We start from the raw sequence: 15,239 nt of genomic DNA, 5'->3' as shown, positions 1-15,239 counted from the left end.
GGACACCTCACTTATTCTCCGAGTCTCAATTTCCTCATCTGTAAAATCGGGATACTAAACACCTCGCACTTTGCCTAGCATGCAGTTGGTGCTCAGTAAACAGAACACTGGGATGCTTTGGCCACGTGAGGAGCCCAAATGGCCCAGCCCACCTGGCCCGCCTTACTCAGGTGAAGCCTCTACCCCCACCATCACAGGAGCCCTGGTTCAGGATGCAGCCCATGAGAGAAGACCCCAGAACGATCTGGCCAGGAGCTGTGTGGGGCTCCCACAAAGGTAGGTTTCAGGTTCTTGGTTTTCAGCAAGCAGAAGGGGGCTGTACGTACCCCAAAGGAGATATAAGCACCCAGCAGGCTGCCGGCAATGGTGGCGTAGCCTCCGGTCATGACAGCGTGGATTTCAGAGAGTGTCATGTCTGCCAAGTAGGGTCGGATGAGTAGAGGAGCCTCGGTCTGCAAAAGGGAAAGACGTCAGACAAGCAGAGCTGGCCAGGCTAGCACGGGGGGCAGTAGAGATGTCCTCACCCCTGGGAGTGAGTGGGTCACAGTGATGACTGGGGGACCCCAGGGGAAGAGACAGCAGGGAGGGGTAAGGACCAGCATCTGTACTTGGCTGAAGTTCTCAGAACCTTGGCAAAAGCCAAGCTCTGTCAAAGGACCCCCAGACCTTCCTTCTGACCTGATAATGCTCCCCTGCGTCCAGTGCCTCCCACGTACAGGCACTCAGCTAAGCACCTGACACTCATCACTTCCACCCTTCTGGGAAGGAAGTGGTCATCCCCATGTTCCAGGAGAGCAGAAGATCAGAGAGGTTCAAAGAATTGCCTCTGTTCATGCAAAAGACCAGAAGCAGATTTAACTCCAAGCCTGAACTTCCAATAAAGATGAGGGGGTTGCCAGAAAGAAAGAGCACATGGGGAAGCTCAGAGCCATTCATTTACTCATTCAATAAATAATTCCAGCACACACTGTGTTCCAGACTGTGCTATGGAAGAGGGAGAGAGATGAGGGGAGGAGGAGGGCAGATGGACAAGCCAGGGTAAGCAGTGGACCTCAGTAAGGAGTGGCATGATCTGACTTGTGAGTTTTTTTTTTTTCTTTCTTTTTGCTACATCCCACAGCATGTGGAATCTTAGTTCCCTGACCAGGGATCAAACCTGCACCCCCTGCACTGGAAGTGCAGAGTCTTAACCACTGGACCACCAGGGAAGTCCTGACTTGTGTTTTTAAAGGGCCACTCAAATGTGTGTGTGAAGGATGGACAGTAGGGGCAGTGGTCATGGCAGGAAGAGCAGAGAGGAGGCGACTGCAGTATCCAGGTGAGAGACAAGGGTGACTCATAGCAGAGGAGAAGGGCAGCGGGGCAGGTCTGGGATGTGGTGTGGGGCAGAGCTGGCAGGACTTGCTGATGGACTGGGAGCAGCTGGGAGCAAGAGAAGCAGAGGGAGGAAGGATGGCACCCAGATTTTTGGTTGAAAGACACACACACACACACACACACACACACACACACACACACACACACACGTACGTTGAGAGAGGAACTCAAGGGTTCCGCTTGTTTAGCCTTAATCTAGTGAATTATCTGGGCTTCCCAGGTAGCTCATTGGTAAAGAATCCACCTGTAATGCAGGAGACACAGGTTCAATCCCTGGGTCAGGAAGATCCCTTGGAGAAGGAAATGCCAACCCACTCCAGTATTCTTGCCTGGAGAATCCAGTGGACAGAGGAGCCTGGTGGGCTATAGTCCATAGTGTGGCACAGATTGGTACATGACTTAGCAACTAAGCTCTAGTGAATTATCTAAGGATATCCAAGTGGAAGGTGAAGGGAGCAGTGGGATGTATACCAGACTGGAGTTAAGGGAGAAGAAGTATTTAAGCCATGGGTGGAGAGGTGGGAATCCTCTAGGGACATGAGCAGACAGAGAAGAGGGCCCACGCCCACCAACACTGAGCTTGAAATGATGCTGCTAATTCTTGAAGGCTCCCTACCCCCACCCAAGTTAATTCACCTTCGGAACTCTTTACAATCTAAAATTTGTATTTCTCAACAAAAACCACTGATTACATTTGCAACATCTCATATAAAATAAAATCTCATATAAAATACTGAAGTACCTTTTCCTTTTTGCCTCATTTTGAACATCTAAGGGACATTGGACAATTTATCCGAGAGCACATCTGCCTTTTAAAGAAAAAAACACAAAAAACCCTTGAAATCAATCCACTTGGATCGAAGCAAAAAAAAAATTGTAGATATTCTCCGAAGTTTCCTAAACTGCCCATAGTTGCCATACTTTGGCAAGTATGTCTTTTTGATGACTTACATGTTGGGCAGGTAGGCCAGGATTCTACAATGGTCACCATGTCACACCCCTAGGAAGGCCAGGCCTTCTGAAAGGGACTCAGGACTGATAGTCCCTTCAGAGTCAAAGTTATATTGGAAAATATTCTTTCAGAAAGAGACAGGGGGAAAAAGGACAAACTGATGATGTGGAAGGAACCCCAACCAGGAAGAAGAAGACGTGGATTCTAAGTCCTGGCTTATATTGTGGGATCTTGGCAAGGCATCCCCACCCCTGGACCCCAGCTTCCGCATGTATAAAAGGAGAACTTTGGGCTCCATCTGTAGGATTCGTGAGCCTCTAAGCTGAAGACAGCCTTCACCTAGGATAAAAGGTGGTGGGAGGTACCAGGCAGACATCATCCTCATTGGCTTGACCCAGGCACAGAGTGTATTTCCCAAAGGAGCGTCTCCAGGACCCTGGTGACCCTGGCAGGAGGTTTGATCGGCTCTTCTGATGGAAGCAGGGCTCTGGGGATGCAGGGTCCCCACCCTCCTTGGGGACAGGAGGCTGCAGTACCCACCTGGCTCACAAAGATGTTCCCAGCCACACTCAGGGTCTCTGTGGCCGTGGTGCCCATGGTGATCTGCATCAGCCAGGAGATCTGGAAGGAAGCAGGGTGCTTTTTGTGGATTGGCATCAGCAAGCCTCAGAGGCAGAGACAGTCGGGGTGGAAGTGCCATAAAAGCCTTCCTTCCAACCCCGTTAGGACCTCCTCATCTGCATTTCCCCAAAGATCCATTCATCTTCTCCTTCCATACATCCATTGATGAGGGCTTACTGTCCGTGAAAAAAGGATTCCCTGGTCAAATATAGGGCTTCCCTGGTGGTTCATACAGTAAAGAATCTACCCGCAATGCAGGGGATCCAGGTTCCATCCCTGGGTCAGGAAGACCCCCTGCAGAAGGGAATGGCAGTCCACGCCAGTATTCTTGCCTGGAGAATCCCATGAATGGAGGATCCTGGAGGGCTACAGTCCATGGGGTCACAAAGAGTCAGACATAACTCAGTGACTAAACACACACACTGGTCAAATATATTTGAGAACTGCTGTACACACACATGCCTTGGAGATGGCCAACACTTGTTAGCTTAGCAAAGGCTCTGAGAACTCCTGCATGAAACTTGTTTAAATTTAGTCCAGAGTCCAGATAAGCTTGACAAAATTATTTGACCATGGGACTTCCCTGGTGGTCCAGTGATTAAAGCTCTGCACTTCCACTGCAGGGGATATGGGTTTGATTCCTGGTCAGGGAACTAAGAGCCCACATGCCCTGCAGTGTGGCCAAAAATGTTTTTAAAAATAAATTATTTGACTATGGGATCCCTTTACCTAGTAGCATTTACTAATCTGCTGTGAAACTAGAGTTTTTGTAGAAAGGCTTTGGGAAACACTGTATTAAAAAGTTCTTTCTTGGGAATTCCCTGGTCAAATATAGGGCCATAGAGTCCAGTGGTTAGGACTCTGTTCTCACTGCTGAGGGCCCAGGTTCAATCCCTGGTTGGGGAACTGAGATCCTGCATGCTGTGTGATATGCCAAAAGAAAAAAAAAAGTCCTTTCTTTCAATCAACATCAAGTCTGCTTCCCTGGAATTTCTCTCCCCTGCAAGTACCTCTCAGGCTGATTTTTCCCTAATCTTTCATCTGTAAGTGTTTAGAATCCTATCCCTAACCTCCTTCACCCTGGCCTTCTCTTTCTGACCCTTCATCCCCCTTCCTTCAGCCATTCTATGGAAGGTGTGATCTCAGGCTCTCTCTCACACTGAGTTTGTCAGAGCCCCTTGGTTGAACATTCTCCAGATTTGGGGGTAAATGCCACCCTCATGGGCTTCCCAGGTGGGCTAGTGGTAAAGAACCTGCCTGACAATGTAGGAGATGTAAGAAATGCAGGTTCAATCCCTGGGTCAGGAAGATTTTCTGGAGGAGGGCACGGCAACCCACTCCAGTATTCTTGCTTGGATAATCCCATAAATAGAGGAGACTGGTGGGCTATGATCCAAAAGGTCACAAAGAGTTGGACACGATTGAAACAATTTAGCCACCCTCATGCTTGCCATGCACTCATAACATAATCCTAGGCTCCAGTTCTGGCAGCTGCCTAATGTACTGGTTTATTCTGAGCTCAATCAGCTAAAACCCTCAGCATCTCTTGCCAGGTCCAATGCCGTCCAATGCTGTCTCCTGCATCCTGGTTTCGTGTGGCAGATTTTATGAACATATGCACAGGATCTGACATTTATATCAGCTGAGTCTGGCCCATGTGGCCCACTGCTCTCAAGATCTTTTTGGTATAAATTATTTTTTCCCCCACATGTGGGCATGCTAAGTCATTCCAGTCATGTCTAACTCCTTACAACCCTATAGACTGTAGCCTGCCAGGCTCCCCTAACACTTCTAATGCAGCCTCAACTCTATAAACTAGCCCCTCCAAAGACCCCATTGGATTGTGGCGCCAAGTCTCCTTAACAGCATGACAAGAGACCCTGTGATAAGGCATTTGGTTAGTAGTAGACTCTGAGAGGAGAAGGAGATGGCACCCCACTCCAGTACTCTTGCCTAGAAAATCCCATGGACGGAGGAGCCTGGTAGACTGCAGTCCGTGGTGTTGCGAAGAGTCAGACACGACTTCGTGACTTCACTTTCACTTTTCACTTTCATGTATTGGAGAAGGAAATAGCAACCCACTCCAGTGTTCTTGCCTGGAGAATCCCAGGGACAGGGGAGCCTTGTGGGCTGCTGTCTCTGGGGTCGCACAGAGTTGGACACCACTGAAGCGACTTAGCAGCAGCAGCAGCAGCAGCAAACTCTGAGAGGGTGTTGACCCTAGGAGCAGGGGATGCCGGGAGGTCCAGTCTCTCAGAGCAGGGGGTCTGGAGAGAGTTTGGGCTTGGGAAAGCAAGGCATTCTGGGAGAGTGTGGGCCTGGACCAGGACCTTAGGAACTCACCTTCATGATCACCCACTGCATGAGGCCCACGTAGTAGAGAACTGACATGGCACAGCTGAAGAAAACAATGATGGGCAAAACCTGCCAGGAAAGAGCACAGATCTCCGGGTTAAAGCAGACAGGCGGCAGGATACCACACAGGACCCCAGTCAGAGACCCCAGTCAGCCTGCTTCCTCCAAGAGCCTGCCACTCAGAGAACTGACAGGGTCAGGGGTGCAGCTCTGAATTCAGTGCATGGAATTCCATATGGGACCACTCTGGAGGCAGCTGTCCTCTCTGCTCCTCTCTGAACATTAGCCATCTATGCAGCTGTCCCTGTGGTGGAGGGGGAGGACTTGAGTTTGCCACTTTTTAAGATATATATACAGATATATAGATAGATTTATTTATTTGACTGTGCTGAGTCTTAGTTGTGGCATGCAGGTCTTCAGCTGTGGCACATGGGATCTAGTGCCCTGACCAGGGAGGGAACCCAGGCCCCCCTGCATTGGGAGTAGGGACTCTTAGCCACTGGACCACTGGGAAGTTCCAAGCCCACCACTTTTTATCACCTGCTTCTTCATCTGTAAAATGATGGGGAGGAAGTGACGACCTCGCAGGTTGTTGTAAGGATTTAAGGAGCCGGCTCAGGGCCCAGCACTTTGCATAGGGTCTGTCCTCCACCCGGGGTTCAATCCCTGGCCCGTGACGCTGGCCTTAACCTCTTCCTGTGCTTCGGGCTCCAGAGGCCCTCCTCTCTCTAGTGTTCTGCTTCTGCCTGGTGCCGGCGAGCTCCAGATGACTCTTATTGTGGACCAGACACCCACATTTCCTCCTGTCACCCCATTTCCTATTTCCAGGCTTGCCACTGCTCTTCACTGACTCCAAGCCTCCACAATTCTCCCTTCAAAGCTTCCTCACATCCATCCCCTCCTCCCCAGAGCCATGTGTTCCCCACCCCAGTGCTTCCTCACTGCAGACTGACTGACAACAGCAAGGACTGGCAACAATGCAAACATCCTTCAGTGAAGAGAAGTGTGATGACCTATGGTGTGGCCATGCACTCCAGTCAGGAATTGAGAGGGAGGAAGCCCAATCTGAGCGGCGTGGGATGATTTTCAAGATAGGCTGTGAAAGGAAAAAAGGGGAGGTGTAAAACAGGAAGCATGGTATGCTACTTTATGAGTAAGAAAGTGGGGGTGGCGTGGCGGGTGCTCTTGTAAGCACAGATATCATTAGATGAACATGCAAATGATCAGGAATGGCAGCTACCTTGGGGATGGAAGTGGGTGACTTGGGGATCAGGGTGGGAGGGATACTTCTGTGCATGCTCAGTCACTTCAGTCGTGTCTGACTCTTTGTGACCCCACGGACTGTAGCCAGCTGGGCTCCTCTGTCCATGGGATTTCCCAGTCAAGAATACTGGAGTGAATTGCCATTACCTCCTCCAGGGGATCTTCCCAACCCAGGGATCAAACCTCCTGACTATCCTGCATTGACAGGTGGATCCTTTACTACTGGGTCACTGGGGACACCTGGGAGGGAGACTTACTTTTTACCAAATCCCCGTTTGTACAGTTGTAATGTGCTATTTGTTCCAAACAGCTTATAATAAGTCATACAGAACTAGTAGCCCACTAGGTTCATCTGTCCATGGAATTCTTCAGGCAAGAATACTGGAGTGGGTTGCCATTTCCTTCTCCAAGGGATCTTCCCAACCCAAGGATCAAACCTGTGTCTCCCGCATTGCATGCAGATTCTTTACCGTCTGAGCCACCAGGGAAAGCCAATAATGTGGTAAGCTAAAATGTAAAGTGGGGAAAGTGGAAAATTAAAAGTACTGATGGTCCAGTGGTTAAGAATCCACCTTCCAATGCAGAGGAGGGGGGTTCTATCCCTGGCTGGGGAACTAAGATCCCACCTACCTCGGGGCAACTAAGCTAGCAAGTTGCAACTACTGAGCCTGTGCACTCTGGAACCCAAGCTACAACTAGAGAGAAGCCCTAGTGCTGCAGTGACAAGCGGGGGTGCCAAGATGAAAGATCCCACGTGCCGCAACTAAGACCCAGCACAGCCAAAAATAATAAATAAACAAATATTTTAAAATAATTAAAAAAATAAAAGCATAGAAAGGCTGGGAGGCACACACCCAAATAGTCAGAGTAGTTGCTCCCATGTGCTAGGACTGTGGACATGTTGTTTTCTTCTTTCTCCATTTCCAGTTTCTCACCTGCTCCTATAATTTCTGGTAAGAGGCAGACCCTTCTCAAGGGAGGGCAGCGCAGGCAGAGGAGGGCTTTGGGGGAAGTCCATTTGCACTCACTGGGTTCCAGATCCCTGGGGAATATGCAAATAGAATGAGGGGTACAAGGGCCAGGAGCTCAGAGGGGGGTCCGGGCCAGGCCTTGGCTGAGTGCATGTTGAGGCCACGGGGCAGATGGAGTTCACTGAGGAAACTTCCCTGGATGACAAGAATAGTGACTGAGGACAGGGGCCTGGGGTCAGCATCCCTGGAGGGTGAGGGAGCAGGAGGGGTGCGTGGTGGAGACAGAGAAGAAACAGAGAGGTCCAAGGACTTCCCAGACAGGGTGCGATGGGAATTGAGGGCAGCCTTTCTAGAAGAGACAGTCCATCAGCAGTGCCAGATGCATGCATCTGAGAACTCTGGAAAAGGTAAGGACCGGGAGGGACGCTTGGCACCTGGCGATGCCGGGGTCCCTGGTGACTTAGGTGAGAGCAGTGTCAGGGGGATGGGCACAGAAGCTGGGTATCAGTGAGCCCAGGAGGGAGGAGGACATGAGGAGGTAGAGACCATGAGGAGGTAGAGACCACGGGACAAGCAACTCTTTTGAGAAGCTTAACTATGAGGGAAAGAAGAGGGGCTGAGCAGACTTCCCTGGCGGTCCAGTGGCTAAGCCTCTGCACCCTCAGCGCAGGAGGTGTGGGGTGAATCCCTGGTCAGGGAACTAGATCCCACATGCTGCAACCAAGGGTTCACATGCCACAACTGAAGATCATGCATGCAGCATGCTGCAGTGAAGAGAGAAGATTCCATGCGTCGCAACTCCGGACGGCCAAATAACCTTTTTTTTTTTTTTTTTTCCCACAGAGGGCTGTAGAGAGGGGTGAGGAGTGGAGGAAGAATTATTTTCATTTTTCAGAAGGGAGAATGTTGAGCAATCAAGTTGAAGCTCCAGTTCAAAATGAACTGGGACTACAGCACGGTCTCTGATGAGAGCAGAGCCTCTGCCCCAGCAGCTCTCCTGGAGAAGAGAAACAAGCCTGGCCAAGGCAGTTTTCCCTCTCCCTTCCCAAATGAATGCCACGGGTTTTATCTGGACCTGCTCCCCTCACGTCTCTGTCACCAGCTCGCTGCCTGGGAGATGTCACCTGACAGGAGACGCAGGCACTGGGTAGCGAAACCCTCTTCCTGCCCCGTGACTCCCCTGGCCGCCTGCTGCTGGACACGCCCCTAACACCAAGGGCGGTGACGGCGTTCTCCTCTCCCCTGGAGTGAAACGCAGGGAGGATCACGTACTGTCTAGGGCCACCTCTGCAATCCATCATGCGAGGGACCGCTAGGCAGCCTGGCAGGTTTGTGTGGATGGCCCAGGCCAGGAAGAGGCCCCCGGGGACAGTGGGACCTGACTGCAGAACTGGGATTTCTCCAGGCATCGACCTAGAGACATTTTCTATCTCTGAGATGGGGCTCTTTGGTGGAAAGGCAGCTGTGACTGGCTGGGGAGGGACGATGTGTGAAGGAGAGAGATGATTTCTAAGGTGGGACATTCGATACTAAATAAGGTCCCTGGGGACTTCCCTTGTAGTCCAGTGGTTAAGAATCTGCCTTCCAGTGCAGTGGAATACAAGTTCAATCCCTGGCCAGAGAACTAAGATCCCTCATGCCACGGGGCAACTAAGCCCGTGAGTCACAACTACTGAACCCGTGCTCTAGAACCCGTGCTCCCCAACAAGAGAAGCCACTGCAGTGAGAAGCCTGAGCACTGCAACTAGAGATAGCCCCTGCTTCCTGCAACTAGAGAAAGACAGCACGCAGCAACAAACACCCAGTACAACCAAAAGTGGGTTAATTAGTTAATTACTAAATAAGGTCCCTGAGTCCAATATGATCGCCTAGTCCAGAAAATAGACCTGGGCCCGGTAGTATGTGAGATCGCTGAAGACAGGGCAGGCAGCTGGGCAGGGTTGCCGTTTGAAGGAGGAGGAAAGTGCCTTTAAGCCCTGCTACTCGTGAACTGTGCAGTCCTGCCATGAGCCATGTCCCCAAGCTGTGGCGACTTGAAGATCCTCAAAGCAACTGAAAAGTGAAAGCTTAGTCTCTGGGTTGTGTCTGAGTCCTTGTGATCCCATGGACCATCACCTGTCAGGCTCCTCTGTCCATGGGATTCTCCAGCCAAGAATACTGGAGTGGGTTGCCATTCCCTTCTCCGGGGGATCTTCCCAACCCAGGGATCGAACCTGTGTCTCTTGCATAACAGGCAGATTCTGAACCATCTGAGCCACCAGGGAAGCCCCAAAACAACTAAGTTCGACATAAATTCACTTCACAGTGGAGACAGTGAGGCTGTGAGGTATTGGTTACCTATCCAAGGTTACATAGCTGCAGAGAGACAGGTACCTCCTGGCCACTAAACAGATTACAAAGGACCTTCCAGGATCCTAAGGAGCTATTCCCCGGGGCCAGTCCTGGAGCCTCATTTCTGTGTCTTAAGGAGTGGCATTCTCTCCAAGGGAGAGCCCAAGTTGTAGTGGCCTCGAGTCAGTTCTGGTCACTGCTTTGTGGGCCCACTAGTACCAGCGCTCACCCTTACTCAAGGGAGAAGGAAGTTACAGCACCTCCAAGCCAGTGGTTCCCAAGGTGTGGTACCTGGACTAGCATCATCAGCTGAGAATTTGTCAGAAATGCTTATTTTTGAGCCTCAGCCCCAGACTTTCAGTCAGTCAGTCTGGGGTGGCCTTGAGAGTCTGGCCTTTCCAGATGCTGCTGGTCTGGACGCCACAGTCTAAGAACCACTGCTCTAGAGTCTAGACCAGACCCTCTGAGCAGACGCCACCTCCTTCCCTGGAAACAGGCTCTGAAGGCAGGACTAATGCCACTGGGGACCTGGCCCTGCTGCTTTCTCTCCCTAAAGGGAGCTGAGCCAAGGCTTCTGACTTCCCAAGGCTGTCCCCACAGCCCCCCACACCCAGCCCCCAAAGCCTAAGCCTATGGACAGAGCCCAGTCACCAGCCCCAGGCCATGACAAACCACAAAAGCCCAAAGCTTGAAAATTCCTCTGGGGAGACTGCTGGTATGTCCACCTCACCACCAACATTACAGAAAGGCACAAGGGACCTGCTCCAAGGCCAGAAAATCAGGGCAGGCCTCCTGATTTCCTGCTCACGCAGACACCACCACCACCACACTTCCTTTCCATTCCCTCCTCTGGAAATCGTGCTCACTATGGTTACCAGTGGACCCTTAATGACTCAGTCCACCAGCACTTTTCAGTTCATGTGTGTGTGTGTGTATGTGTGTGGCTTAGTCGTGTCCGACTCTTTGAGACCCTATGGACCATAGCCCGTGAGGCTCCTCTCTCCATAGGATTCTCCAGGCAAGAATACTGGAGTGGGCTGCCATCTCCTTCTCCAGGGATCAAACCCAGAACTCTTGCATTGTAGGCAGATTCTTTATCGTTTGAGCCACCAGGGTAGCCCAGGTCTTATCTTACTTGACTTTTTGGGTCAGATTTGGCATTGATGACTACTGAGGACTGCAGAGGCTGCATCAGGCAGACACCCCAAAACCCTGGGGAGATGAAAATGTTTTCTTTCTCCCCAGGGGTTCCTTGGGGAGAACATTTCAGCAGCACCGCTGAGCTTAATGAGTGTGCACATGTTCCAGAGGCTGGAGCGACAGTAAAGGACGGAGTGAGCGAGTGCTCCTGACCGGCCAGGCCCAGGAAGGGTGAGGGAGTCTGGCGGGGAGAGGTGATCATGTGTGTGGAAAGTTACTAGAAGGGAGATGGAGCCAAGGAGGAATGACTAATCAAGATGCTACTGCCAGGAGGTGGCTGCCACGTCAACTGGGCCAGGGAAGATGGAGGGTTGAAGGAGTCCTGGGCAGACCCGGCTTCCTGGAGAAGTGACAAGCTGAACCCCAGCCCAGCAGGAAGCAGCTTGGAGTCTGAAAATCTGAGTTAGCTTGGAGACTTCCCCACGCTGACACAGGCCAATAGCCCTGGACTAGGGCCACATTATTCATGGGAAGAATGGAAAGAAAGCTCTTGAGTCTTCCACTCGACTCAGCACTAACAAAGCCACCTCCCAGCTGGAGAACAAGCCCCATACTCAGCAAGTGTGTGTGTGGGTGTTTGTATGTGTGTGTGAGAGAGAGAGACAGAGAGAGAGGGATGCAGGAGTACAGGGTGTGAGTGAGATTCTGTGATTAGGAAATCTGGTTGAGAAAGGGAGTCCTGTGGCCATGAAGCATCTGTCTGAATTCGTCCCTCATTCTGGCCTGCCTTCACTAAGGAGGCCACTGGCTAATACACTGGCCAGGAGTTTGGGCGGAGGACAGGGCACCCTGGGGGCCAGGGAACAGTTAGTGTTTGACGAGCGAGTGCTGAGCCTCGTTAATGATAAACCCACCTATTTGTTTTCTCTCTCTTGACTGAACATCCAATCTCAAAGCCTTTAGCAACTGTGAATAGGTTTTTATCTTTATCACTATTGTTGTTAAGGATGCTTTTTGTATTTAAAAGGGAGACCTGATGTCACTGACTTTTACTTAGTGTGAGGAAGAAAACAGCACTTAATTAGAAATCCACCACCCGGTTCTAGCCGGGTCTCCCTCTTAACCCACGAGGTAGTTGTGCCCAGGTCACTGCTCCTCTCTGTAGTGTGGTCTGACCATCTGTGATATAAAGGGGAGGCCTGAAGTCCACATCACTCCCTCTTAGCCCAGTGGTCTATGAACCCCTGATTCTAAAGTGTAATTCAGGGAGAGATGCAAGTAGCAGGTATGTGCAAATTCTTCTAGAAAGGGAGGAAAGTAACAGTCAAAGTGTTAGTCACTCAGGCCTGTCTGGCTCTTTGCGATCCCATGAACTGTAACCTGTTAGGTTTCTCTGTCCATGAGATTCTCCAGGCAAGACTACTGGAGTGGGTTGCCATTCCCTTCTCCAGGGGATCTTCCCAACCCAGGGATCAAACCCAAGTTACCTGCATTGCAGGTGAATTCTTTACTATCTGAGCCACCAGGGAAGCCCCAGAAAAGGAGGAAAGACAAGCAGAAGATATTAAGAAGAGGTGGCAAGAATACACAGAACTGTACAAAAAGATCTTCACGACCCAGATAATCACGATGGTGTGATCACTGACCTAGAGCCAGACATCCTGGAATGTGAAATCAAGTGGGCCTTAGAAAGCATCACTACGAACAAAGCTAGTGGAGGTGATGGAATTCCAGTGGAGCTATTTCAAATCCTGAAAGATGATGCTGTGAAAGTGCTGCACTCAATATGCCAGCAAATTTGGAAAACTCAGCAGTGGCCACAGGACTGGAAAAGGTCAGTCTTCATTCCAATCCCAAAGAAAGGCAATACCAAAGAATGCTCAAACTACCACACAATTGCACTCATCTCACATGCTAGTAAAGTAATGCTCAAAATTCTCCAAGCCAGGCTTCAGCAATACGTGAACCGTGAACTTCCAGATGTTCAAGCTGGTTTTAGAAAAGGCAGAGGAACCAGAGATCAAATTGCCAACATCCGCTGGATCATGGAAAAAGCAAGAGAGTTCCAGAAAAACATCTATTTCTGCTTTATTGACTATGCCAAAGCCTTTGGCTGTGTGGATCACAATAAACTGTGGAAAATTCTGAAAGAGATGGGAATACCAGACCACCTGACCTGCCTCTTGAGAAACCTACATGCAGGTCAGGAATCAACAGTTAGAACTGGACATGGAACAACAGACTGGTTCCAAATAGGAAAAGGAGTACGTCAAGGCTGTATATTGTCACCCTGCTTATTTAACTTCTATGCAGAGTACATCATGAGAAACACTGGGCTGGAAGAAGCACAAGCTGTATTCAAGATTGCTAGAAGAAATATCAATAACCTCAGACATGCAGATGATACCACCCTTATGGCAGAAAGTGAAGAGGAACTAAAAAGCCTCTTGATGAAAGTGAAAGAGGAGAGTGAAAAAGTTGGCTTACAGCTCAACATTCAGAAAACTAAGATCATGGCATCTGGTCCCATCACTTCATGGGAAATAGATGGGGAACAGTAGAAACAGTGTCAAACTTTATTTTTTGGGGCTCCAAAATCACTGCAGATGGTGACTGCAGCCATGAAATTAAAAGACTCTTGCTCTTTGGAAGGAAAGTTATGACCAACTTTTACAGCATATTTAAAACCAGAGACATTACTTTGCCAACAAAGGTCCGTCTAGTCAAGGCTATGGTTTTTCCTGTGGTCATGTATGGATGTGAGAGTTGGACTGTGAAGAAAAATGAGCGTCAAAGAACTGACGTTTTTGAACTGTGGTGTTGGAGAAGACTCTTGAGAGTCCCAAGGACATCCAATCAGTCCATCCTAAAGGAGATCAGTCCTGTTTATTCATTGGAAGGTCTGATGCTGAAGCTGAAACTCCAATACTTTGGCCACCTGATGTAAGGACTTGACTCACTGGAAAAGACCCTGATGCTGGGAGGGATTGGGGGCAGGAGGAGAAGGGGACGACAGAGGATGAGATGGCTGGATGGCATCACCGACATGATGGACATGAGTATAGGTAAACTCTGGGAGTTGGTGATGGACAGGGAGGCCTGGCGTGCTGCGATTCGTGGGGTCGCAAAGAGTCGGACACGACTGAGTGACTGAGCTGAACTGAACTGAACCCTGGGGAGGGGGTGGATGCAGCAGCAGGCTGGAAAGATGACACCTTCAGTGCTAAATGGGAGAGAACTAGGGTGGGGGCTCTGGAGGACAGCTGCTGCTCTGATAACCCAAGGCCTCCCCCCTCACTTCTTTTGGCAACAAAGTTACCTTCCTTTGGGAAACCACTCTGACTCCACTGTCAGCCCCATTTCCAGGTTTGTCACATCAGACAGGTATCTTCCCTGGCTACAGTTCAAGGATGGCATACACCTGCAAGCCAGCCTAAAAAGATCCCACTCTTAGATTTCCTGCTGGGCTAATGGAAAACAAGCTCTCTCTCTCTCTGCTAAGGTTGCTAAGCTGGTTGGATATAAGCCTGGTATCTCTTTGCTGCAATCTCAAGAGTGCTTCTCCAAGACTAAAACTAAAGCCAGTGCTAAGAACATAGAACCTGGGGACTTCTCTGGCAGTCCAGTGGTTAAGAACCCACCTGCAAGTCAGGGGACATGGATTCGATTTCTAGTACAGAAAGATCCCACATGCCCAAGAGCAACTAAGCCTGTGCTGTGCTGTGCTTACTCGCTCTGCTTTGTCTGACTTCTTGCAACCCCATGGACTGTAGCCTGCCAGGCTCCACAGTCCATGGAATTTTCCAGGCAAGAATACTGGAGTGGGTTGCCATTTCCTTCTCCAGGGGATCTTCCTGACCCAGGAATTGAACCCAGCTCTCCTGCATTGCAGGCAGACTCTTTACCCACTGAGCTATGAGGGAAGCCCCACAACTATTGAGCCTGTGCTCCAGAGCAGGAGTTGCAACTACTGAAGCCTGAGAGCCTATAGCCTGTGCCTCTCTAATTCGGTGAACCTCAACAAAGAGTAGTCCCTGCTCTCTGCAACTAGACAAAGCCCATGCACAGCAACAAAGACCCAGCGCAGTTTCAAAAATAAATGAATAATTAAAAAAGAGAGAGAGAGAGATTTTCTATTTAAAAAAAAAGAAAAGACGAACACAGAACCAGGATATAAGCAAGGCAAATCCCAGGTGACGTTGAATACTTGGATACAACGAGACATGAAG

The 15,239-nt window shown here is 50.1% G+C and overlaps 1 protein-coding gene across 2 annotated transcripts in view; it reads right to left on the bottom strand.

Annotated features, from left to right (window-relative positions):
* The window catches only part of SLC28A1 (solute carrier family 28 member 1), an 81,793-nt gene that overhangs the window by 31,544 nt on the left and 35,010 nt on the right, over nucleotides 1-15,239 (bottom strand). For both annotated transcript variants that reach the window (XM_061394012.1, XM_061394010.1), the window contains exons 9-11: nucleotides 5,294-5,374; nucleotides 2,870-2,950; nucleotides 327-452 (exon numbers count right to left, since the gene is read on the bottom strand). In XM_061394012.1, coding sequence (XP_061249996.1) covers nucleotides 327-452; nucleotides 2,870-2,950; nucleotides 5,294-5,374 — 288 coding nt within the window. The remainder of the gene's footprint in view (nucleotides 1-326; nucleotides 453-2,869; nucleotides 2,951-5,293; nucleotides 5,375-15,239) is intronic.

The sequence above is a fragment of the Bos javanicus genome, chromosome 21 (genome assembly GCF_032452875.1).
Source record: "Bos javanicus breed banteng chromosome 21, ARS-OSU_banteng_1.0, whole genome shotgun sequence".
NCBI classification, from domain to species: domain Eukaryota; kingdom Metazoa; phylum Chordata; class Mammalia; order Artiodactyla; family Bovidae; genus Bos; species Bos javanicus.
The sequence above is the reverse complement of the archived record's forward strand: the minus strand, read 5'-3'. Positions and strand labels throughout refer to the sequence as shown.